General features: G+C 40.3%; 1 protein-coding gene across 3 annotated transcripts in view; it reads right to left on the reverse strand.

Moving 5' to 3' along the window:
• SHTN1 (shootin 1) overlaps positions 1-12,167 on the reverse strand; it is a 196,650-nt gene extending 184,483 nt beyond the window's left edge. For 2 of the 3 annotated variants that reach the window (XR_007490694.1, XM_049764479.1), the window contains exon 1: positions 11,726-12,164. Coding sequence is in view for 2 of the 3 variants with exons in the window: in XM_049764479.1 (XP_049620436.1) it covers positions 11,726-11,783 (58 nt within the window). In the remaining variant the exon portion in view is untranslated. Of the gene's footprint in view, positions 1-11,725 lie in introns of all 3 variants that reach the window. The other variant, XM_049764480.1, reaches the window with a different exon arrangement.
• Positions 12,168-24,018: the final 11,851 nt, after the last annotated feature.

Below are 24,018 nucleotides of genomic sequence, written 5' to 3' on the forward strand. Positions count from 1 at the left end.
TGAAGTCAGTGCCCTAGCAATATTTATATAATTCACACCCCAAAGTAGAATACCAGTAACCACAGTCTTGGTAAAACTCACAAAACCTGAAGTGACTTCACAGAAATGTTACTGTTTCCAAACTAATGCACAGTTTAAAAGAGATACCCTCCAAATCTTTATTGAATCAGTGCAAAAACAAACAAACAAAAAAAACCCAAACAAACAAAACAAAACCAACCATATGATATGGACTAATTTTCTTCCATCTAAAGGATATCCATCACTTGGGTAAACCTCAGCTCTTGAGTTTACAGATATAGCATATCTTACCAACTTACAAGACCATGTGAAACAGCAATTACAAAATGCACCCTAATGCCAGACTGAGCACTTATTAGCTAGAGTATCTCAGGAAAGTTATTTGATCTTTTTGAGCCTCCCAGATAACACCTAGAAAATATTTTAAAAATACCCACCTCTCACAGTGTAGTTATTGAGAGTGAGTTAACAAATATGAGTGTTCAGGCACAGAAAGTGTTCAATACAAGTAATCCAGGCTTATCACTAACAATGCTACAAAGAATATTAACTATATTTGAGGGCTACCATGGAGGCTTTGCATACAGGAGGTTCAACTTCCACCCTGGCACCATATTGTCTCCTGAACACAGTCAGAAACTGAGACCGAAAGCAATGAACTGTCCCCTAATGTCCTTAGTCTCTGGATAACTTTTGTCCCAGATGGCTTATAAGATGGTAGCCCTGAAAAGTCTAGGAAATGTTGATATCCAAAAAAGGAAGAAGAAGAGGAGCTACAGTTTGTTGTAGTGAAAGGAAGATGGTGAAAAAACAGAAGTCACGCTGGCAGCTGAACTTTCTAGCTCTAGATGCACATTTGAATCAACAAAGAGCTTTGAAATCCAGACACACATCTAGACCCATCGTCACCCATAACCAACCCCAAGTTTTTTATATCAGTTTTCTCAGGTGGAGTTTTTAGAGTAAGCTTTCAGATTTAAGAATCATGCTGGTTGGCCCAGAGAGATAGCACAGGGCATATTCCTTGCAAGCAGCCGATCCAGGACCAAAGGTGGTTGGTTCAAATCCCGGTGTCCCATATGGTCTCCCGTGCCTGCCAGGAGCTATTTCTGAGCAGACAGCCAGGAGTAACCCCTGAGCACTGCCGGGTGTGGCCCAAAAACAAAACAAAACAAACAAAAAAAATCATGCTGGTTTTCTCTTTCAAAAGTTTTCTTCTCAAGATGCAGACCCTAACACAGACAATCCAGGAAGCAATAGGTAGTCTTAATTTTTTCAGAAACCTAACAACTAAAGTTCCTAACTACAGATCAACAACATGAGCTGGGATGAACAATCATGGCTTGTCTGGAATCTTCCCCTTATGGGCCCAGGAGAATCTAACATCCCTGAAAACCTCTCAGTAGCAGAAAGAGGATTTCTAAGAGATCTAAGAGTTTCAAGATCTCTGTTTCCAGTGTTCCATTCAGTTGAGTTTTTCCAGCTCACTATACCTGACTGTCCCATACAGTAATGATAAGCACAGACCTATGACTATTTACATTTAAATTAATAAAAATAGAATTAAGATTATAAGGAAGATCAATTAAATTAAAATTCAGTTGTGCCAGCCACATTTTCAAGCTCTTACTAGTTACATGTAGCTGCTGGCATCCATGGTGGATGCAGAACAATGTCATCACAATACAATACTGTTCTGGAATTTTGTACAGATACCCTGAAAATGCATCAAACCTGACATAATAGAAAGTGAATTTATCAACTCTTTTCACTCAAACTTCCTACTCCTATATGCACTGATTACATCAATGTTCTTATCTCCTAAGTTTCCAAGAGAATATTTCAAAATCACCTCCAAAGGATCAGCAAACTGCTCATTTTTCTTAAAATTTCCTGTGTAGGGGCCAAAGAGATAGCACAGCAGTGTTTGCCTTGCAAGCAGCCGATATAGGACCTAAGGCGGTTGGTTTAAATCCCAGCATCCCATATGATCCCCTATGCCTGCCAGGAGCGATTTCTGAGCGGATAGCCAGGAGTAACCTCTGAGCACTACCAGGTGTGGCCCAAAAACCAAAAAAAAAAAAAAAAAATTTCCTGTGTAAAGTACCTTTTCTCTAGAGCCAGAACCCAATTTTGATACACCATGGATAAACCCTCATCTCTTATTTCCCTATATCTCAAATTCTTTCTTTATACAGTAGGTAATTAGTGAAATCTCTCTCTCTCTTTCTCTCTCTCTCTCTCTCTCTCTCTCTCTCTCTCTCTCTCTCTCTCTCTCTCTCTCTCACACACACACACACACACACACACACAGACTTTTCTCTCAGAAGCCACCATTTACTCTATCACACCCAAAATCTTGGGGCTTCTCTGAACCTTGGGTTTTTGTTTCTTTGGTTTTGGGGACACATTAACTACACTGGGGACTACTTCTACCTCTGTGCTCAAGGATCACTCCTGGAAGGGCTAGAGAACCTAACAGGTTGCTGGGGAATCAAACCCAAATTGGCCATGTGTAAGGTGGCTATCTTATCCACTGTACTATCTCTCCAGCAGAGCAATTAAACCAAACATAAACATCCTTGTTTTATAAATGAAGATACAAATCCTACAGAGCTCAAATCTCACAGCAAGAAACAATTGAGGTGGAACAAATCTATGGTTTCCCAAAGTAATCCATGAAAAAAATTCCTGAGCATAATCATGTGCCAAACACTGTGCCAGAAACAGTAAGGAGTATGTCTTTGTGCCTTCAGATGCCCACATCTGGCACAGTGCCTGACACTGAGGAGGCACTTGATTAATGTGTGTTAAAGGCAGAGAGAAGAACAGATCTAGGTCTTCATAAGAACAAACCATGAAAGAGACTAAAGTATCCTCCTTGGGGACCCAAAAGGACACTCAGTGAAAATAAAGCTCTAAGTAGTCAATAAATATGACAGGCAAGCAAGGCATCAAGAGATCTTCTGCTACATCCTTTCTACCCCTGAGTGTGGAGCCTTGATAGGCCTTTCAGGAATGGAGAATCAGGGCTTGAGTCCTAGAAGATTCTGTTCAATTAGGACATTGTCCCCTGCACTTGTCTCACTGGGTCCTGCTCTTAATAACAGATTAGAAAGAACTCGTATATGCCTCAGATACTAATAAAAACATGGAGGAAAATAAAAGCTAGAAAAAAATTGATAGAAAATCTGATAATAAAAAAACAAAGGTGAGAGACTTTTCATTGAAAAGAGATTATGGAAATCCTCAAGCTCATTCATTACTTAGTAGTATTAATTCATTAGTTCATTACTAATGAATTCTTAGAATTTAAGAAGCAATCTCACAACCCAACATTGATAACTTCAAATGTATTGGTGGATTGGAAAGAAACTGAGTCAGTTTATAGACTTTCAGTTTATAGAGTTTCTGGTCTCATATAAGTTAAGTCAATACTGCCATTTTCACAACAACAAAATGCTGGACAAACTAAAAAGCAACAACTCTTCTTAAATCCATTAGAGAACTGAGACCAAGGGGCAAACTAACACACAGAAGCTCAGAGAGGCAGCAATAGAAAAAAAAAAAAAAAAAAAAAACCTTTAGGCCAGAAAGCACAGCAATAGGGTGTTTGCCTTGCATGTAGTCAATCCAGGATGGACAGTGGTTTGAATGCCGGCATCCCATAAGGTTCCCCATGCCTGCCAGGAGCAATTTCTGAGCGCTGAGCCAGGAGTAACCCCTGAGAATCACCGGGTGTGACCCAAAAAACAAAATAGAGTGTGAAAGATAGAGGCGGAGAGACAGAGACAGAGACAGACAGAGACAGAGAAAGAGAGAGAGAAAATCACAACTTCCTGGAGCCGAAATCCTGGGCCAGATAACATCTGAGTTAACTGGTGCAAAAGAGAGAAAGACAAACTGGAATTCCAAAATTGCTGGAGGCTGTTCCAATGGTTTCTGTTGACAGCAGGGTAGAGGGTGCCTCTGCACCACATATACTTTTGGGTATTTTTTTTTGGGGGGGGGCATACCTGGAGACGTTCAGAGGTTACTTCTGACTCTACACTCAGAAATTGCTCCTGGCAGATTCAGAGGACCATATGGAATTCTGGGAACTCACACCTAGCTCAACCACATGCAAGGCAAAAGCCATAATTGTTGTGCCCCCTTTGAACCACATAAAGGGCAATTGGGGTGTCAAATAAATGTGTATAAACTGTCGTGAGTTTTTATCTCCTGGAGAACTATCAGGTTTTTCTTACAGTAAAATTAGAGAAAATGTCCCCAGTACTCTGGCAAAGGGAGAGGAAATGGCTATTTTGAAGAATGCCTTCAAGGGAAATTATTTCACAGACTAGGGGAAAAGTCTTACCCAACTCCAGAAGCTTCTGACCTTCTTCACACTCAATTCCAGTCCCTTCCAGGCCTCCTACCTCATTGAAGAGGAGGAAACAAAACTGAGAGGCCCTGCTGGAAGTCTCATCCCAGAGACAGAGACTAGCTCACCCACAGGATCACAGGACTGTGTCTGTCCCCTACACCTTATCTCCTCACCACTGCTGGTCACAGTTTCATTTGGAATTGCCAAACTTTGGAAACAACTATAATTCATCAACAGGTGAGGCCACAAACTATGATGTAGAATTGCCATGGGGTTATTTTCTAGTGATACATAGAAATAAAGACACTTTTGGGGGTCAGAGAGGTGGCGCTAAAGGTATCTGCCTTGCAAGCGTTAACCAAGGAAGGACCGAGGTTTGATCCCCCGGCGTCCCATATGGTCCCCCCAAGCCAGGGGTAATTTCTGAGCACTTAGCCAGGAGTAACCCGTGAGCATCAAACGGGTGTGGCCCAAAAAAAACAAAAACAAAAACAAAATAAATAAAGACACTCTCAAACCACAAAAAAGACAGAGGAACTTTAAAAACTTTAAACTTTTATTTAAAAATAAAAGCCAATTGAAAAAACTACCTAAATGTCTAATTACACAATATGCCATTCTGGAAAAGGCAAAAGTATTCAACTGGGACAAAGATCAGTGATGGCTATTTCACACAAAGCAGGAACAAGGAAGAAGTGAGACAGAGGAACTTTTTTTTAACAGTGAAACTTCTGTAGTTTGTAAATAACTACAACATTCTAATAATGTAATGGTAGAAAATCTCAAAGTCCACAAGAACTTCAAAATTTTCACTAAAATATTAATTTATATTTTGTAGACTCCTTTATCAACCTATGTTATAATTGTCTATGTAGAAAAAATACTTTGGGCTGGGAAGATGGTCAGTTGGTAGGCCACATATCTAGGATGTACAAGGCCCTGGGTTCAACCCTCAGCACCCAGAGATCCCCCAGAACTGCCCAGCAAGGTCTTCATGGCCTCCTTAACATGAGACTTTGTGCTGGGACACTGCCAGACTGAGCACTAAACCCAAGGACCAGCACTGCTAAGTCACTGACCACCTCTTTCTAGGAGTTAATCACCAAGTCCTCCCACTCAACACCCACTGGTGGGATATCTACATTTAAAATAAGAAAACTATTTGTTAAAGGGATCCCTGGGACCAGAGTGGATAGCTCAGTGAATATGGGTTTGCCTTGCTTGTCTTGCCAGTTTCGATCTCCACCATCCTATATGGTCCCCGAAACCTGCCTAAGTGATTTCTGAGTGCAGGGCTAGGAATAACCTTGAGTACTGCAGGGTATGCCCCAAAGCCCAAAAATAAATAAATAAAGGGCCCCTCTCTGGGATGTTAAAGGGCTACCCAGATGGAATAAATACCACAATGGGGCAACAAGGATTAAACCAAAGGCTATGAAGAGGTCAGGCATATGCTTTACAACTTGAGTCTCCAACCTCAAAAGCAAAAATAAATATAACCTTTATAAATCTATAGCAGATGTGAATGAAGAGACCAAACAGGAGTCAAAATGCTTGCTTTGCAGGCCTGGATTACTACTCAGTATCATTTGGTCCCTCAAGAAGTGCCAGGAGTGATCCCTGAGCACAGAGAAAAGTAGAAGTCAGCCCAAAGCACTGGTAGGTAGAGCCTCAAAACAAATTAAAAAGTAGAACAAGGGGCCGGCGAGGTGGCGCTAGAGGTAAGGTGTCTGCCTTGCAAGTGCTAGCCAAGGAAAGGACCACGGTTCGATCCCCCGGCGTCCCATATGGTCCCCCCAATTCAGGGGCAATTTCTGAGCTCGTAGCCAGGAGTAACCCCTGAGCATCTAATGGGTGTGGCCCGAAAAAACAAAACAAAACAAAACAAAAAAAAAAAGTAGAACAAATAGAAAAAATAATTTATCTGCTGCCCCTTTTATTTTTGAGGAGGGAAAAGGGCTCTCAAGCAGTGCTCAGGGGCCCTCCAGAAACATATCCTTGTACTGGGGTGGTGATGAATACTCAGGGCCTTGCATATACAAGGCATATACTCTGCACCTTCAAGAAATTTCCCCAGCTGCGTTACTGTCATGAACTTATAAATGTATAAGTATTCATGTGCCCTCTGTTAGGTGCTCAACCACATGTACCACAACAGAACTATAAAGACATCTTCACACTTGATACCAAGACTGACCCATTCAGTCCCCAACTTCTTTTTTTTGTGTGTGTGTGTGTGTTTTGGGTCACACCCAGCAGCATTCAGGGGTTACTCCTGGCTCTATGCTCAGAAATTACTCCTGGCAGGCTCGGGGGACCATATGGGATGCCGGGATTCGAACCAATGACCTTCTACAGGAAAGGCAAACGCCTTACCTCCATGCTATCTCTCCGGCCCCTAGTCCCTAACTTCTTACTTACTGACCTTACATGGACACAAAATCGACAACGCTCGAGTTGTTCTCGACTGACAATCAATTGTGCTAGGCAATCGCTTATGGCTCCTTTGGTCAAAATCCTACTCTAGTGATTTTCCAGCCTAGAAATCAAAGGTATAACAAACCCCTTTTTAAATGACTAATCCAGCTCTAAGAAACTGAGCCATCTCTGCTTGTGAACAGAACTTTGAGCACTCTTTCAATAGCAGCTCAAAAGATGAAAGCACTGATAGCACCCTAGGCTATCAATACTCAGTAACCTTAGCTCATGAAAAGAAGCCATACCTTGGGTATGTTCATTTATTTGTGATTTTGATCTGAACATTCTTTATTATTGTAATCCTTCTTTTCTCTCCTCTCTCTTCTCTCTTTCCTGTATCTCCTCTCCCTGTCTCTCCTCCACCACCACGCCCACACACATACACAGCAAGGGCACTGCCATGCAAACTAGGCTAATGAGCGCCTGTTGTTTCTCTCTGCCCAGCTTGATTTCCCTTATGGTACTAGCAAACACTACTATGAATTATGAATTTTCAGACAACTATTCTAGTAGTTGGATGATGATCAAGGTCTATCAAGGTCTTCCCTGCCCTTTTCTGGCCTAAGGATATTCAGCATATGACCAAACATGACCAAATTAGGTGTTCTTAGAATTTATATGCCAGAAACCCAGCTTTCTTTCTCTCTCTCTTTATCTCCAATACCTAGCACAGTGCCTGGCTATGAATATTCAACACTTGTGGATTGAAAGAATTACAAAGAAAATCATGTACCTTAAAAAAAAAGCGCTTAACTAAATTTATCATTTTCTAGTAGTATTCTGGAGTGAGAGCAAATTGTGTGAGGTTTTTGTAAGGGAAATGTCTTTGGTAGCTAGTAAATACTTTAGTAGCTAGGAAATATGCATTGGAAATCGTATTCCCAAGTTGCCATTTCTCCAGGCATTAAAGATGTCAATCAGTCCAATAAAATAAAGCCCCCAAAAAGACAAAAGGAGAATTACCTCATTACCTCAACATCTGCTTGAACATAAGCAATCACACACTGGCTAATTTTTTTTAAAGGGGCATAATATAACTTTCTAGAAAGACATAATATAGCTAATTATACCATTCACTAGAAGGGAACATACAATGTTTTGAAGTCATTCAGAAATGGGTGGGATTTATCAGACATAGAGCTGAGGAAATGGTAAGTATATATTAGAGATTGTTCATATTATGACAGACTCCGTCATTACATTTCACAACTTTTGTCAAAAGCAACCTCATCCACCACACCACTCAAGGCTTCACATTAAGGAAAGCTGCACTCAGCTTCCTCTCAGCATAGATTAAAGTTTCCTGATCTGAGCACCCTTGTAGGGAATGGGATTGAAATTTAGATGTGAATTTAGATGAGTTCAGTTAGAGAAATAACTACACTGTCACTAACATGACAATGATAGTGAGTGAGAGAAATTGAATGCCTGTATGGGTTGTGGGGGGAGGAGTGGGATGGAAGGCATTGGTGGTGGGAATGTTGCACTGGTGAAGGGGGGTGTTCTTTTTTATAACTGAAACCCAACTACAAACATATTTGTAATCATGGTGCTTAAATAAAAATATTAATTAAAAATAAATAAACTAAATTTAGATTTAAAACTCCCCAAAGATCATGAAACCTAAATATCAGTGACTATGTAAAAAGATTTAAAACCTTATAAATAGCCAATAATTAAAAAATAATGTACCACTGTGTTCACCATATTGGTCAAAAAAGTTAACAAGCTGTCAAATTAGTAAAGATTAAGATTGGCCAATGCTGACTGGTACACAGGAAGTTAGGTACTACGGGGTTCAGTGGAAGGGAATGTGAACTGGACAGGTTACTATCATATGCCTTACTAATCTAGCAGCTCCATTTCTAACACTTGAAATTTTACAAACTTATGCATATATTTATTTAATTAATGGCATCTGTTTTACTAGACTATAAGAACAAGAACTACCTGTCTGGTTCACTATCTATATCCCAGTACCTAGGGTAGGGGTCTTATATCTGATAGATATTTGGTAAGAGTGAATGTCTACTCCACATTAAAAAGCATTCACGCTCTCCCCTGAAAAGAAAAAAAAATTTAAGGTGAACAACAGGGCTGGAGCTATTGCACAGTGAGTAGGGCATTTGCCTTGCACATGGCTGACTCATCTCCAGCATCCCATATTTTCCTCTTAGTCTGCCAGGAGTGATTTTTGAGGGCAGATACAGGAGTAACCCCTAAGCACCACTGGGTATGTCCCTAAAACAAAACAAACAAACAAACAAAAAAGGTAAACTACAACAAGCAAACTCAAAACTGTGCTGCTGATCAAGGAGACAGATTGGGGGTGTTGAAAGGATGGGATAGGTTACCTGGGAACCAAAATTGAAGGAAGTTGGCATTGGTGGTGGGACTGGTGATGGAACATTGTATGCCTTAAATAAAACTCTAACTTTCTAATTTATGGTATACAGTAATAATAATTAAACTTAATTTAAAAGCATTAAAGTAATCCTTTAAAAGGTGAAGTGTTTAACTCAGATACTTCTTATTCACATTAAGTAAGATAATAGAATTACTTATAGGTTACAAATAACTAACAGATAGTAAAAAGTTTATTTCAAATATAAATGAAACATATTATTTGCTTACAAAATTGACTACTATACCAGTGGAAGTCCAATAGAACTCAAATCCCTAGCCTAGCTCCAAGAGACAATATTCTTGAAATTGGGTCATCATTCTATCATGCAATGGCAAATCTACACTCTGGATTTGAGATATATAAGAATCATACTGTGAATTTGAAAAAATTTAAAAAAATTAAAGAAAGCCCAATAACTATTTACCCAAACTGAATATCTTTTAAAAATAAAAGTATGTCTTTAAAAAAAAAAACCTCAAAATTAGTTTTATTATCTCTGAGATGCACACAATCAAGGAAATATATCATCCATGGACTTGTTTTGCAATACAAAAAAGAACCAGAAACTTAAGGTTCCTTCTTTGGGGGAGGGGTTGGCAGGAGTACAGGGGTTAAAGCATTTGACTTGCATATAGCCTATAGCAGTTGGCTTCCAGCACCATATATCATATCCCCAGAGCACCTCTAGGAATTACCTCCTGAACTGGAGGTAACCCTTGAGCACTGCCAGTTGTGACCCCAAAGAAAACAAAATAAAAATTCCTGTCTTTTTCTCAATTCTCAAACCTATCAGAAACAAACAAACAGAAAACAAAAAAGAGTTCTAAAATTGAATACAAAGAATTCGGGAGCTTTCCACACTGTTAACCTACCCTTGAAATAATACAAAATAGTCATTTTAAAATTTTGTCATTATTTGAAAATTGACCGTCCATCAAAAAGTTCAGTGTCAATGACAGATGACTACTAATAAAAGCTCCAACATGAATATAAATTGAGTCTTTATTATAATTATTACTATAACTTAAAGTAACATGCTAATGTAATCTAGTCCCTCAATAAAATACTAGAGAAACTCCATAGAAAGTTTGACTATGAATGATTTGTAATCCACTTTGGTCAAAATAAAAATTATTTTAAAAAAATAAAGAAAGAAAGGCATTTTAACTTTGGCCCAGAGTCACCAAAGGCTGTGACTTTTGCGCCTTTAGGCTAATCTGGATTAGGATTTTCAACTACTGGAAAGGCAAAAGTCACTTGTATGTTTATACAACAGTTTGTAGATACCAGGTAGCATTTAGGAATGTGCGGATCCTTCTCAGTGAGATGAAATCATTTCCCCACCGGTACAGTTACTCAACCCTCAATGGGAATGCCAAGGTGCAACAGGTCAAAGTAACAGACAAAACCTTAGGAAATCAGACGGTTTTGCTCCAGTCTTTACTCAGATACAACATCATTTTCTTTATAAGACCTTTAGGTGAGGTTTTGCCAAGTTTACTGAGTTGGTGAATGGGGACAAGAGAAGTGAAAAAGCAGAAGCTAAACCCCAAGATGAGACAGACACAGAGCAGGGGTCCGTCCACTGTGTGGTCAAGTCAGTAAGTTGCACAGAAAAGTACATGTCCCAACTCACTTTTACTTCCTAAATCTGAGCGGTTCCTCTCTGGATGCCTGTTCTCAATGCCACGTGGGGTCAGGATAATAATAACAATCATTTAAAACGTTACAACTGGCAAGCTCATCTCTAACCACTAATTTTGGCTTTGTTCTTAAGTGAGGAAAGTGATAGCTATGATTGCCACAGGCCTATGAAGCGAGGATCTGCAGTTACCAGGCGGTGCAGAAAGGTACAGTGTGCGTGGCCTGGTTTTCCCGTGGACCAAAGCCAAGTCTTAATTCGGGAAGCCCGAAGGCAGCAAAGTGTTGACTCAATGACTAATAAATGGCTAAAAATGGGAAGTGGGAAGCCATATCGTGGCCTGAAAAAAAAAATGGGGGAAAATAAAATCCGAGCTGGGTAAGTAAGGAAATGAAGAACTAGACCAAACCAGAATGAAAAGCTGGCAAGGGTTTGCAGACAGCGCTGCAGGCAGGCCTCCCCGTGCCAACGTGCGGGAATGGGTGGGGCAACGCTGGGGGGGCCAGGCCCACCGAGGAGACCCCCCAACACCCGCTGCCACCGCAAGCTGCCCACCTGCCTCTCCCGCGTGGGGCCTCCACGCCCCAAACCCTGGCTGCCCCTTCACCTCCTTCGCGATCGCCTGTTCCCGTCCCCGGGCCCGCCACTCCCCGCCCCGCAGTGTTCCCACCACCCTGGAAGACCGCTGCAGGCGCGGGGAGAGGGCGCGTCTCTGCGGATGGCGGAGCTACATGGGGGTGACCCTGCCTGCCGCAGGCCCAGTGCACCCCACCCGGCCCCGGCTGCCCGCACCTGGCGCCCGCCCGCCTACCTTGCTCCTTCAGGCTGGTGATGAGCTGCAGCTGCTTCTCCTCGTCTGAGCTGTTCATGTTTGCAGGTGGGGCCGGGTAGAAGGAAAGCAAAGGCGGGAGAGACAAGGGGTGCACGGGGTGGGGTGGGGTGTGGGGCAAAGGGGGAGAAAAAGCAAGCAAGACGCCGGTGGCGTGTGGCTGCACTACCCGGAAGTCGGAGCTGCTCCCGCTCCTCCTCCTCCTCTTCCTCCTCCTCCTCCTCCTCCTGCTCCTGCTTCTGCTCCCGGCGCGGAGCGCGCGAGTGAGATCATCCCCACGCACCTCCTGGGTCGCAGCTTTACCTGCGGGGCGGGCCGCGAGGTGGGGCGGGGACCGAACGCGGGGCGGAGGGCCAGAGGGTGGTGCCAATTTGTGTGTGTGTGTGTGTGTTTCTTGGGGGGCACCCCGCCGGGCCCCCACAGTCTCTGCTTTGATCTGCGGGCACCTCTGCGCCTCCTTGGTTCTCCTCTGCAGAGACCACACGCAGGGTGCGCCCTGGTGCCACCGCTCAGGCGCGCATTGCTGCAACCCTTTCTCCGCCTGCGTCGCCCGAGGACACCGACACGCTCCATGATAGTAGCAAATCGGCCTGGGCTGGGAGGTGGGTTGGGGTGTCTTCAAACGCTGCCATGGCACACATTGGGCCTAATGGGCAATCTTCAAGGACCAGCTTCAAGCCCAGTTCTCCCCGCCCTGGGTTCTGGAAGCAGGGTGAGAAGTGAGGGGCTCGCAGGTGTCTGGGGGTTTTGCACCTAGGGGAGCAGGCCCGGGACTGAACTGACCGGCAGGGTAAGTCTGTGAGAGCCCGGGAGGGTGTGGCCACCACGGAGGACCCAGGATTCACCCCAGTGCTGGGTCTGGCTGAGAAACTATCAGAACTGCTGGCCCGACACCCCCCCCCGCGGATCATTTTATAGTAATAAATAATAGATAGATAGATAGATAGATAGATAGATAGATAGATAGATAGATAGATAGATAGATAGATAGATAGATAAAGTAAAAGGCATTCTTTAAAGGACGCTGCCGTCTAAAGTCCAAGTCATGCTTCTGCCTCACCAAACACTTGGCAGAAGGAAGCTGGACGGCTTTGGTTCTGCATCCTCTAAGCCCAACTCCGGGCTAGATGCCAACCGGACAAAGGACAGTCCAGTCAAAATGTTCCTCTCCAGCCCCAGCAGTGGGTTAAGCTTGGGTCAAGTCTGATTCTTTGACTGTCTTCTGAAGTATGGTCTTAGTTTGCAGACCCGACATCCAGGAAGAGGCAAGAGGTTGCACAGGGAACAGAATGTACAAACATATCCACTCCAGTGGCACTCAGGGGTTACTCCTCGCTCTGCTCTCAAGTTAATTTCTAGCAGGTTCTGGGGACCATATGAGATGCCAGGGATTGAACCCCGGTCGGCTGTGAGCAAGGCGAATACCCTATCTGCTGTGCTATAGCTTCAGCCCCTACAATGCTATTAATAATGGTTTCTCATACACATAATTCCAACCTCACAACCATCACCAAGCTACCCCTCCTTCTCCAAGGACCCCCAAACCAATCCTTCCCAAACCCCTTCCAATTCAGTTGTATGGATCATTTCTCATAACAGTACTGTATTTTTAAGTAAATTAAAATGTTGCATAACATATAATTTTGGTATGGGTTCTCATTACTGAAACTTTTCCCTAGTTTTTCCTGAAAATTTAAAACTGTTGCAAATTAACGGAAATAAGGATCTCTGGAGATAAATGATATTTGCTCTGACATTATATCTTAATCCATAGAACACAGGGAAAAATTATACAATTCAGATTCAAGTCTATGATATATATGATGTGTATTACCACCAGCTATTTGATATAAAGAGAAATAATTTCTTTTCAAAAATAATTTATGGAAAAAAAACATTAGCTTTTGCCTGGCTGCCAGGAAATTTAATAAGCCTGATCAGTCACCCTGACTACTAGGCCCAGAGGCATCCTTCAAACATTCTCTCGAACTCCACCAAATGTGGCAGTGTGCCTGTTAAATATTTGGATTAGTTTGCAAAGTTCCACTTTTTAAATGGCCAATTTAATTGTCTACTCCAATAAAATAGTAATTTGCTAACACTTTTAGGGATTAAGATGTGTTAATTAATTATCAAATCTATAATCAAATTGAGTGCTCTGGTCCCACACTGGATCTTGCAGGACTTGAAATTAATCCTGTTTACCCGCCTTGAAATAAAAATCCGCCTCCTGAAATACAATATGATACTACCGTGAGGGCATAGAATGAATTATTAGAATGGCTATTAGAGTCAATTATTGGGATTCAAATCTCCAGTTACACTATGGTTTATTTATATTCTATAAATATTGATGGAAAGAATAGAAGTGATATAATTAGTTTTGTTCTGTTTAATAATGTACACAGGGATTTTTATTACAGGTTTCACATTGGATTTATTAAACTCCTAATAAGCTATCATTCAAAGTTATTTACAATATATACAGTACAATTCAATACAATACAAGCTAATACAATGTCTATATATACAAGTAGCATATGTGGGTGGAGTGGTGGGAATAAAACGTTAAAGGTGAATCAAAAAATAAAAATAAAAAATAAATAAAAAATTCCTTCACTAATTACATATCAAGGAATCTATTCTGAAAGACTTAGTGTATGGATCTATTTACTACATTATTACTTTCAGTAAGCTAAAATTATAAAGTTGTTAAATTTTACTAATATTACATTAACATGTAACTGTTAATGCATGGATCTATAGTGTTAATTATTTATTGTTAAAAGTATAATCTAGTACTATTATTAAATATAAAAAATGTAAGTATTGAAGCTGGAGCAATAGCGCAGCAGATAGGTCATTGGCCTTGCATGCAGTACAACGCAGTTCAATGCAGATTGAACTGGGTTCCATCCCTGGCATCCCATATGATTCCCCTGAGCACTGCCAGGAATGACCCTGAGCATAGTGCCCTGAGCACAACTGGGTGTGGTCCAAAAACTTAAAAAAGAAGTATTGATACATGCTACAAAAAAGACTTTTGGAAAAGCTATGCAAAATGAATAAAACACCAGGAATGACTCTATTCAGATAAAATGATATCAGAATGGGCAAATTCATTTAGAAAGTTAGTGGTTGTCTAGAACTGGGTGCATTGGATACAATGGGAAGGAAATGCTAATAGGTATGGAATTTCTTGGCAGGCTGATAGTTATGTAACTCTAAGTACATAAAACTGTATAATTGTGTGAGCTTGGCAATAGTTCAAAGAACTGAGCACATGCTTTACCTGCAGAAACCTTAGTTCAATGGCCCACATTGTTTAGTCCCCCAAGCACTTCATGAAGTGACTTCATGAAGGAATAGCCCCAAAGTACCACCAAGTGTGGCCTCAAACGCAAAAATAACAATAATATACACTTGAATATACTGAACATGGAAGAATTTTTTTCTTTTTTCTTTTTTTTAAATAATTTGTATTATGACCAAAGTTAATTTTGTATATTTCACAGTAATATTTAAGGTAGATAGTAACAATGAATCTGGGCCATTCCCACCGCCAGTGTTGTCCTCCCTTCACCCCTGTTCCCAGCATGTATCCCATATCTCCCTCATTTGTCCCCTGGACTGGTTGTGTAACTGCTCCCCTCTATATATAGCTTGTTGTAGATTGGGTACCAATTCTGTTGTCGTTGACTTTGGGTTTGGTATTTAAGTCTGATCATTTTTATTTCCACTCACCGTTCATACAACTGTTTGGTACTGGTACCCTCCATTTTTCTCCCCCTCAATTCATGAGGCAGAACAAGATTATTCAAGTTATGTGATTCTGTTGGAAAAAAAAAAACTGGGAGGATTTTGTCTAGAGGTTATAAATATCAATTTAAAAGAAGAAAAGTTAAAAAGAAAAGAAAAACAAAACAAAAATACCAACAACTACAAAAGAAGCATCCAGCTACTAAAAACAACCACCATCATATAATAACCATGAGAATGAAAGAAAATAACAAAATTAAAAAGAAAATATAAGAAGATAAAAAGAAAAAGAAAAATAGAAAAGAGCAGAAAAGAAAGAAAAAGAATAAATAAAAAGAAGAAAAATTAAAAAACGAAGGAAGGAGGGCTAGTGTGGCAAGGTTTTGTGCTTTTTAATTTTTTTTATTATTATTATTGCATAGGCATAATAAGTATTGGGGAAATTAGAAAGGGAATTCCTTTAGCCTAAGAGATACAGGGTTTCTTTGCCTTTGAAACACACTGCCATGGGAACAACTACAGGCTCCATACATGCTCATTTTCACATCCCCTGGTCTTTTTTATGGTGCCAGGAGACTTTCCGCTCAGTTGTGGATGATAAAATCAGTCCTCTGTAGCTAGAGATCTTGGGATTTGCACAGGTCATAGGTTGAAGGCTAGGAGATTCTTTACGATTCTAGAAGTTATGTTCCATCATGGTTGTTATCAGTCTTCTATAATTAGTGGTTTGGGTTTTTGCTCAGATCCTAGGATAAAGCCTAATATGGAGTCTTTCATTATGGTTCCAGAAATTCTGCTCAGTCACAGTTGTTAAAGTCCAACCTCTGGAATTAGAGATCTTGGATTTTGTACAAATCCTAGGCCAAAGACTAGGGTAGGGTCTTTCTTATTGGTTCCAGAGTAAGTTCTGCCCAGTTGTGGTTATCAAAGTCAGTCTTCTGTTGTTAGGGATCTTGGTTTTTACATAGAGCAAAGGACGATGTGTCTTCTGATTTCATCTTACTGTTAGGTGATGAGATAGGGCAAACCACTCTTAGATCAAGTTGTTGCTGTTTCCTCATTGTCAGAATGTCATATCAAAACAGGTGCTAATTGGTGCCAAAGTGGTATTAGGAATTTTCCAGGGGGAGTTCAGTTCCTGTGCTGTTGCAGGGAACTGTGTTGGTTCTACGTCTGGGATCTGGGGTTGGATAGTCGCTGTCCAATCACATGGAGTCTAAGTTGGGAGAATTTTATGGCATGTGAGTTACATCTCAATAAAACAACTAAAAAAAAATATTTCCATGGAGCTGGAGCAATAGCACAGTGGGCAGGGCTTTTGTCTTGCATGTGGCCAACCCAGGTTCAATCTCAGCGTCCTGTATGGTCCCCTGAATTTGTCAGAAGTTATTTCTGAGTGCAGAGCCAGGAGTAATGCCTGAGCACCCCTGGATGCTCAGAACACCCCTCCAAAAATTTTTCTGATACCCATCAGGCCTAAACATTGAACTACTAGGGCTCATTTTCTGTGTATCACCAGTAATGTCCATATCCCCAACCCCCTCCTTGCTTCAGAAGCTACTCCGCCACAACAAAAATTATTTTCAGAAAACAGTAGCTAAACACACTACTACAAATCTCTATTGCATTTGTAGATCTCATATATTTTTCAAATGTTTAGAAATAATTATGCTACTTTTTACTAGATATTTTATTTTGTAGCAACTTATTATGTATATTAATGTGATCCCATATAGCAATGCATATTTAACTAGTCTCAAATTCTTAGATATATAAATGTTAAGGAAAACAACATTAAAATGCTAATTTTTATTACTTAATCTTTTAATCATTAAAGGATTTCAAATAGATTCAACACTGAAAAAGAATAAAAAATGCACAATATTCCATATCCAAAAATTATAGTCAACAAAGAAGCAGAAAAATATGACTCATAGGAGAAAAAAATAGAAATAGACCCAGACATTAAAAAGATAATGACCAAGAAAGGAAGTTATAATCAATTACTTAAAACTTAAAATATAATAAAAACATGTAATATAAATTAAAGCATACAATTTGAGGAAACAAGAGATATCATGAACTATAAAATATAATTTAATAGCAGAAATGAAAATTAAATCCACTTAGACCCAAAAACCAAAAAAAATGTCATTTGTTCGAATAAAGTATTGTAAATTTTCATTTACAATAAATAAAATCAAATTCTCTAGAAACCATGAAGAAAGAATCAATACATATTCAAAGATAATCAAAACCACAAAATAGAAAACACTAAAAGAAGACTGAAGGATGAAAGCACAGTAAATATATAGGTATTAAGCAACAAATCACAAATTAGTTTTAAGTATTTTTATCTATAAATACTTTAAGGGGGCAAGAGCTAGTTCAAGAGTCTGAAATGCATACTTTACATGCCAGAGACCCAGGTTTGAACCTTTAGCACCTCATAGTCCTCAAATACCACCCAAAGCACTTCCCAAGAATTTTAATTCCACTAAGCCTGGAAGAGAACCTAAATACCACAAGTTGTGGTAATAATCAAAACAAACAAACAAACAAATAAGTTCTCCAATCAAAAAGCCAAAATTAGTGGAATTAAAAAAAATTTTAAACAGGGTTTGGAGAGACAGTAGTACAAAGAGTAAGGCATGCATCCAATCCTGGTTCAAGCACCATGTATGGTCATCTGAGCACCTCCTGGATTGACCCCTGAGGGTAACCAGGGATCATTCATGAATGTTAAATTCATTTAAATTAAATCAAAAATTTAAAAAAATTGGGTGAAAAATTGGGGCTGGAGCAATGGCACAGTGGTAGGGCATTTGCCTTGCATGTGGCTGATCCAGGACCTCAGTTCATTCCCCAGCATCACATATGGTCGCCCAAGCCAGGAGCGATTTCTGAGCGCAAAGCCAGGAGTAATCCCTGATCATCACCGGGTGTGGCCCAAAAAACAAAAAATAAAATCAAAAAATTTAACAGATACAAAATGATCACCCTTATATGTGGACTATAAGGAAATACCTATGTACCCAATTTTACCCTAAAAACTTGGAAAACTTAGTGACTCAAGTATAAGTCAAAGTAGAAAATGCAGCAGCCACTGGTAAATTTCAAAAATAAAAATATATACCCAAAACAATTACAATAATTGAGGAATCAGTAAATAAATAGATACATGATTACATTTAAAATACGTGATTGTTTGATATACTATATACTATTAGCATACCACATTAACCCATAGTAGTCAATGGCAACTTTAATAAAGTGAATAAACTATTTAAGACAGTAAAGCATTGTAAATAAATGGTTAAAAATCCTGAATCCTTATACTCCAAAGCCCCTGATTATAAGGATTCAGGATTGATAAACATTTATTTACATGACTTTACTGCCTTAAATGGGTTTTTCACTTAATTAAATGTGCCATTGAATATTCTGGGTTAAATAGCTCAGTGGCATACAGTTCAGTTCAGTCACCTACCTCTTCAGCTCAGCTGTGGCTTGTAGACTGAGCTGAAGCACTGTCCGCTCCAGCAGACAGCAGAAGATGGCTGGAGACTACTAAGGAATGATCACAAACACAATAAAGCCTGAAAAATTGTTTACAAAATTAAGTTTAACGGTCATGAGTGGGGGGTAGAGGAAGGTGAGGGAACCTGAAACTCTAGTGGTAGAGGTGACAATCTATTGGAGAGTGTGGTGTTGGAATGTTGTGTGCAGGAAGTCCTGTCATTACAGTATTGCAAATTATGATGCTTCACATTCAATTTTTTTTTCAAAAATATAACTGATTTATTTAACCATCGTGGTTACACAGTTTTTCATAGTTGGGTTTCAGTGTGGTACAGAATGTTTCAGAATGTACACCACCCTTCACCAGTGCAACTTTCCTGTCACCATGTCCCATATTTCCCTCCCAACATCCCACCCCCACCCCAACCTGTCTCTGGGACAAGCATTTTGTATCTCCTCTCTCCTTTCTTCTCTCTCTTTCTCTCTCTATTTCCCTCTCCCCTCTTTCCTTTTTGACACTGTGGTTTGCACTATTCTTGATGAAGGGATGCCATTCATGTAATTCTATCTCTTTTCAGCAGCCAGTTCTTGTCCAGAGCGGTCAGTTTCCAAATATTATTGTTGCAGTGGACCCTTTTCTACTCCAAATGCACTCACTGCTCTTTGTGGCAAGCTTTCTACTGGTCCTCCTGGCCCTCATCTCTATTGTCTCTGATATTATTACCAAACTGTATTATTTTTTATAACACAATTCACATTCAAATTCTTCATTAAAAAACTTTTGCCTTGCATGCAGAAGGACGGTGGTTCAAATCCTGACATCCCATATGGTCCCCCGAGCCTGCCGGCGGCGATATCTGAGCCTAGAGCCAGGAATAGCCCCTGAACGCTGCCAGGTGTGACCAAAATAAAACAAAACAATACGAAACTTTTTTTTGTGTGTGCCATGCCCAGTGGCACTCAGAGTTACTCCTGGCCCTGTGCTCAGAAGTTACTCCTGGCAGGGTCGGGGGACTATATGGGATGCCAAGGATTGAACCCAGGTCAGTACATGCAAGACAAACACCCTACCCAATGTGCTATAAAGCTCTGGCCAGAATTAAAAAATTAGGGGGCCGGGCGGTGGCGCTAAAGGTAAGGTGCCTGCCTTGCCTGCGCTAGCCTTGGACGGATGGCGGTTCGATCCCCCGGTGTCCCATATGGTCCCCCAAGCCAGGAGCAACTTCTGAGCACATAGCCAGGAGTAGTAACCCCTGAGCGTTACCGGGTGTGGCCCAAAAAAAAAAACAGAATTAAAAAATTAAGTTTGAAATATATAATGCCTAGAGGAACTATGCTTTTGATTCAAATGTACAAATACTTAGAGGTAAAGTATGGAAGACTGCAAATAACCAAAAAAGAACCAGGTGGTCATACTAATTTCAGTCACACACCAAAAGAAACAGGAGTGGACATTATATAGTCACAAAAGTTGATTCATCAAGTGTCAATGACAAATTTAAACATGCAACAAACACCTTCTTCAATATCCAAAGATTAAAAGAGATTAAAAGGGAGTGATAGGTGGGAATGCTGTCTAGTTTTGGAGATTCCTCCAAAAACTGGAAATCGAGCTCCCATACGATCCAGCTATACCACTCCTAGGAATATACCCTAAGAACACAAAAATACAATACAAAAGCCCCTTCCTTACACCTAAATTCATTGCAGCACTATTTACCATAGCAAGACTCTGGAAACAACCAAGATGCCCTTCAACAGACGAATGGCTAAAGAAACTGTGGTACATATACACAATGGAATATTATGCAGCTGTCAGGAGAGATGAAGTCATGAAATTTTCCTATACATGGATGTACACGGAATCTATTATGCTGAGTGAAATAAGTCAGAGAGAGAGAGAAAAATGCAGAATGGTCTCACTCATCTATGGGTTTTAAGAAAAATGAAAGACATTCTTGCAATAATAATTTTCAGACACAAAAGAGAAAAGAGCTGGAAGTTCCAGCTCACCTCAGGAAGCTCACCACAAAGAGTGATGAGTTTAGTTAGAGAAATAACTACATTTTGAACTGTCCTAATAATGAGAATGCATGAGGGAAATGGAAAGCCTGTTTAGAGTACAGGCGGGGGTCAGGTGGGGAGGAGGGAGACTTGGGACATTGGTGATGGGAATGTTGCACTGGTGATGGGTGGTGTTCTTTACATGACTGAAACCCAAACACAATCATGTATGTAATCAAGGTGTTTAAATAAAAAAAAAAAAAGGAGAAGTGATAGACTAACTGATAGGGGGTCTGCATGCAGCACACCCATGTTTGATCCTCAGCCTTTTATATGCTTCCCAAAGCAAGGCAGGAATGATCCCTGAGTACAAACAGAAGTGGCTCCCAAACAAACAAATTTTATATAAGATGAGTCTGCTCCTAATTGCAGCTAACTTCAAGATTTCATCTTTTCTCACAGTTGACTAAATAGTATTCTGTTGTGTTTCTCTGCCTCAATTATACACTCATCTTTTGCTAAGAACCTAGGTTGCTGCAAAATGTTAGCTATTTAAAATGGCATTGAACATGAATACAAATTTTGGAGAATTCTTTTTTGTGTTTTTTGGGTAGATGCCAAGAAGGGAAATCTCTGGGTCATATTAAAACTCTATTATAATTTTTAGTCTTATTAACACAGTTTTCCATAGAGACTGAACCAGATAACAGTCCCACCAGTGATAAACTGGGGGCAGAGATCCTTTTATACCACATCCCCATAAATAATGGTTGTTTCTGCACTTTGTGAAATTTTCAGTTCATTGGTGGGAGGTGATATCTTGTCACTTACTGAAACAAATCATGGAAAAGGATCCAGTGTTTATGGATAGAAAGACACATTGTTAAGGTGCCAGTGACTCTTAAGTCTATAGATTTAATTGCATTAAATCTCCATCTATGTAACAAATGCAACTCCTATAAGAATTTCAAGTCCCTTTTTGGTAACAATATAGAAATTGGATACATTATGAAGAAATTCTGTGCCTGAACGAGGCAGGCCAGGATGATGGGGGAGTATTGGGGGGTACTGGTGGAAAGAAGGTCACACTGGTGGTAGGTTTGGTGTTGGTACACTAAATGTCTGAAATAACTGTATTATGAATAACTTGGTAAATAATGATGTTCTAATAAAAAGTATAAATTTAAAAAAGTGGTTTCATGGGCCCGGAGAGATAGCACAGCGGCGTTTGCCTTGCAAGCAGCCAATCCAGGACCAAAGGTGGTTGGTTTGAATCCCGGTGTCCCATATGGTTCCCCGTGCCTGCCAGGAGCTATTTCTGAGCAGAGAGCCAGGAGTAACCCCTGAGCAATGCTAGGTGTGGCCCAAAAACCAAAAAAAAAAAAAAGTGGTTTCATATAGAATTGCAAAAATCCTAAAATAGCCAAAGCAATATTTAAAAGGAAAAAAATGACAGGACTCTAAGTTCAAACATTACTTCAAAAGTTTGATAAATAATACCAAATGATATTTGGTATGAGAATAAGCATATTAACAAATGGAATATAAAACCCTAAATAAATCTTATTTTATGTGGTAGGTTTTTTGAGAAGGGCGCCAAGACTACTCAGTGAGAAAATGACAGTATTTCCAGCAGATGTGGTGGAAAAACTGAATATCCACATGCCAATGAATTAAGTTGACTTAATATCAGTCTAACTTTATATAATTTACAAAAACTAAACAGGAATCAGTGGAGCTGGAGAGTGCTTTATCATGCTAGGAGTCCATGCTAGTCATGCACGGATCCCTAGGTACCATGTGGTTCCTGGTACCATATGGTCTCCAGAGTATTGCTAGGAGTAGCTCTAGAGACCCCAATTACCACAATGAAGGACCCCCTAAGTTAAAAATTAAAATGAATCAAAAGGCAAAGTGTAAGAGCTTTAAAAAACTGAATATATGGGGGCAGAGTGGTAGCACAGTGGCAGAGCATTTACCTTGCATGCAGCTGACCCAGGATAGACACAAGTTTGATCCCCAACATCCCATATAGTCCCCCAACCCAGGAGCAATTTCTGACTACAGAGCCAGAAGTAGCTCACCCCTGAGCGCTGCCGAGTGTGGCCCCAAAAAATAAAACAACAAAAACAAAAACATACAAACCTGACTATACAGCTGAAGCAATAGAACAGTGGGTAGTGTGTTTGCCTTGCATGCAGCTGACCGAGCTTCAATCCCCAGCATCCCAACTGATTTTCCAAGGGCCAGGAGTAACCCCTGAGCACCACTGGGTATGGGTCCAAAACAAAAAATGTTTTACTGTATTACTAATGCATAACACTACTCCCAAATAAAGGAGATGGAAAAGAACCAGTCAATCTAAATAAGTTTGGAAAATATATTGTGAATATATATGGTGAGGCTAAAGATAAAATTAATTACACACAAATAATACATAAGTTGTAGTAAATGAATGGTCTTCAGAAATTAAGAGGAAAGTTTAATGTCCTATACAGATGAATTTACTTGCTCATTTTTTTTGTTTGTTTGTTTGACCCTAAACATTACACATCTTTCATTATTTGGGGGGGTGGGGAGATGGGTTTCAAATCCCACTTTGGACGGGTCTGCTTCTCACTCTATGTTCAGGGATCACTTACAGAGGTTTCGGGGGGGGGGGCATTTCCAGTGCCTTGTTGGTGCAGCTCTGAGTTGTAATGCTTGTACAGAATGAATCACTGTTAGTCACAATGGTTCAGAGAATGCCTACTCTATCGTGATGTCCCAGACAGGAGAGCCAAGGGCCTGTAGTTGGCACCAGGACACCAAATCACAGCCTTGAGCTCTCAAAGCAGAAGTTTTTGCCACCTAGCCATTCCTAAGCCCCAATTTTGTCTTATTTTTAAAATTATAAACCTGGGGCCAGAGAGATAGCATGGAGGTAAGGTGTTTGCCTTTCATGCAGAAGGTCATCAGTTCGAATCCCAGCATCCCATATGGTGCCCTGA

Source organism: Suncus etruscus, chromosome 17, assembly GCF_024139225.1.
Source record: "Suncus etruscus isolate mSunEtr1 chromosome 17, mSunEtr1.pri.cur, whole genome shotgun sequence".
Lineage (NCBI taxonomy): Eukaryota > Metazoa > Chordata > Mammalia > Eulipotyphla > Soricidae > Suncus > Suncus etruscus.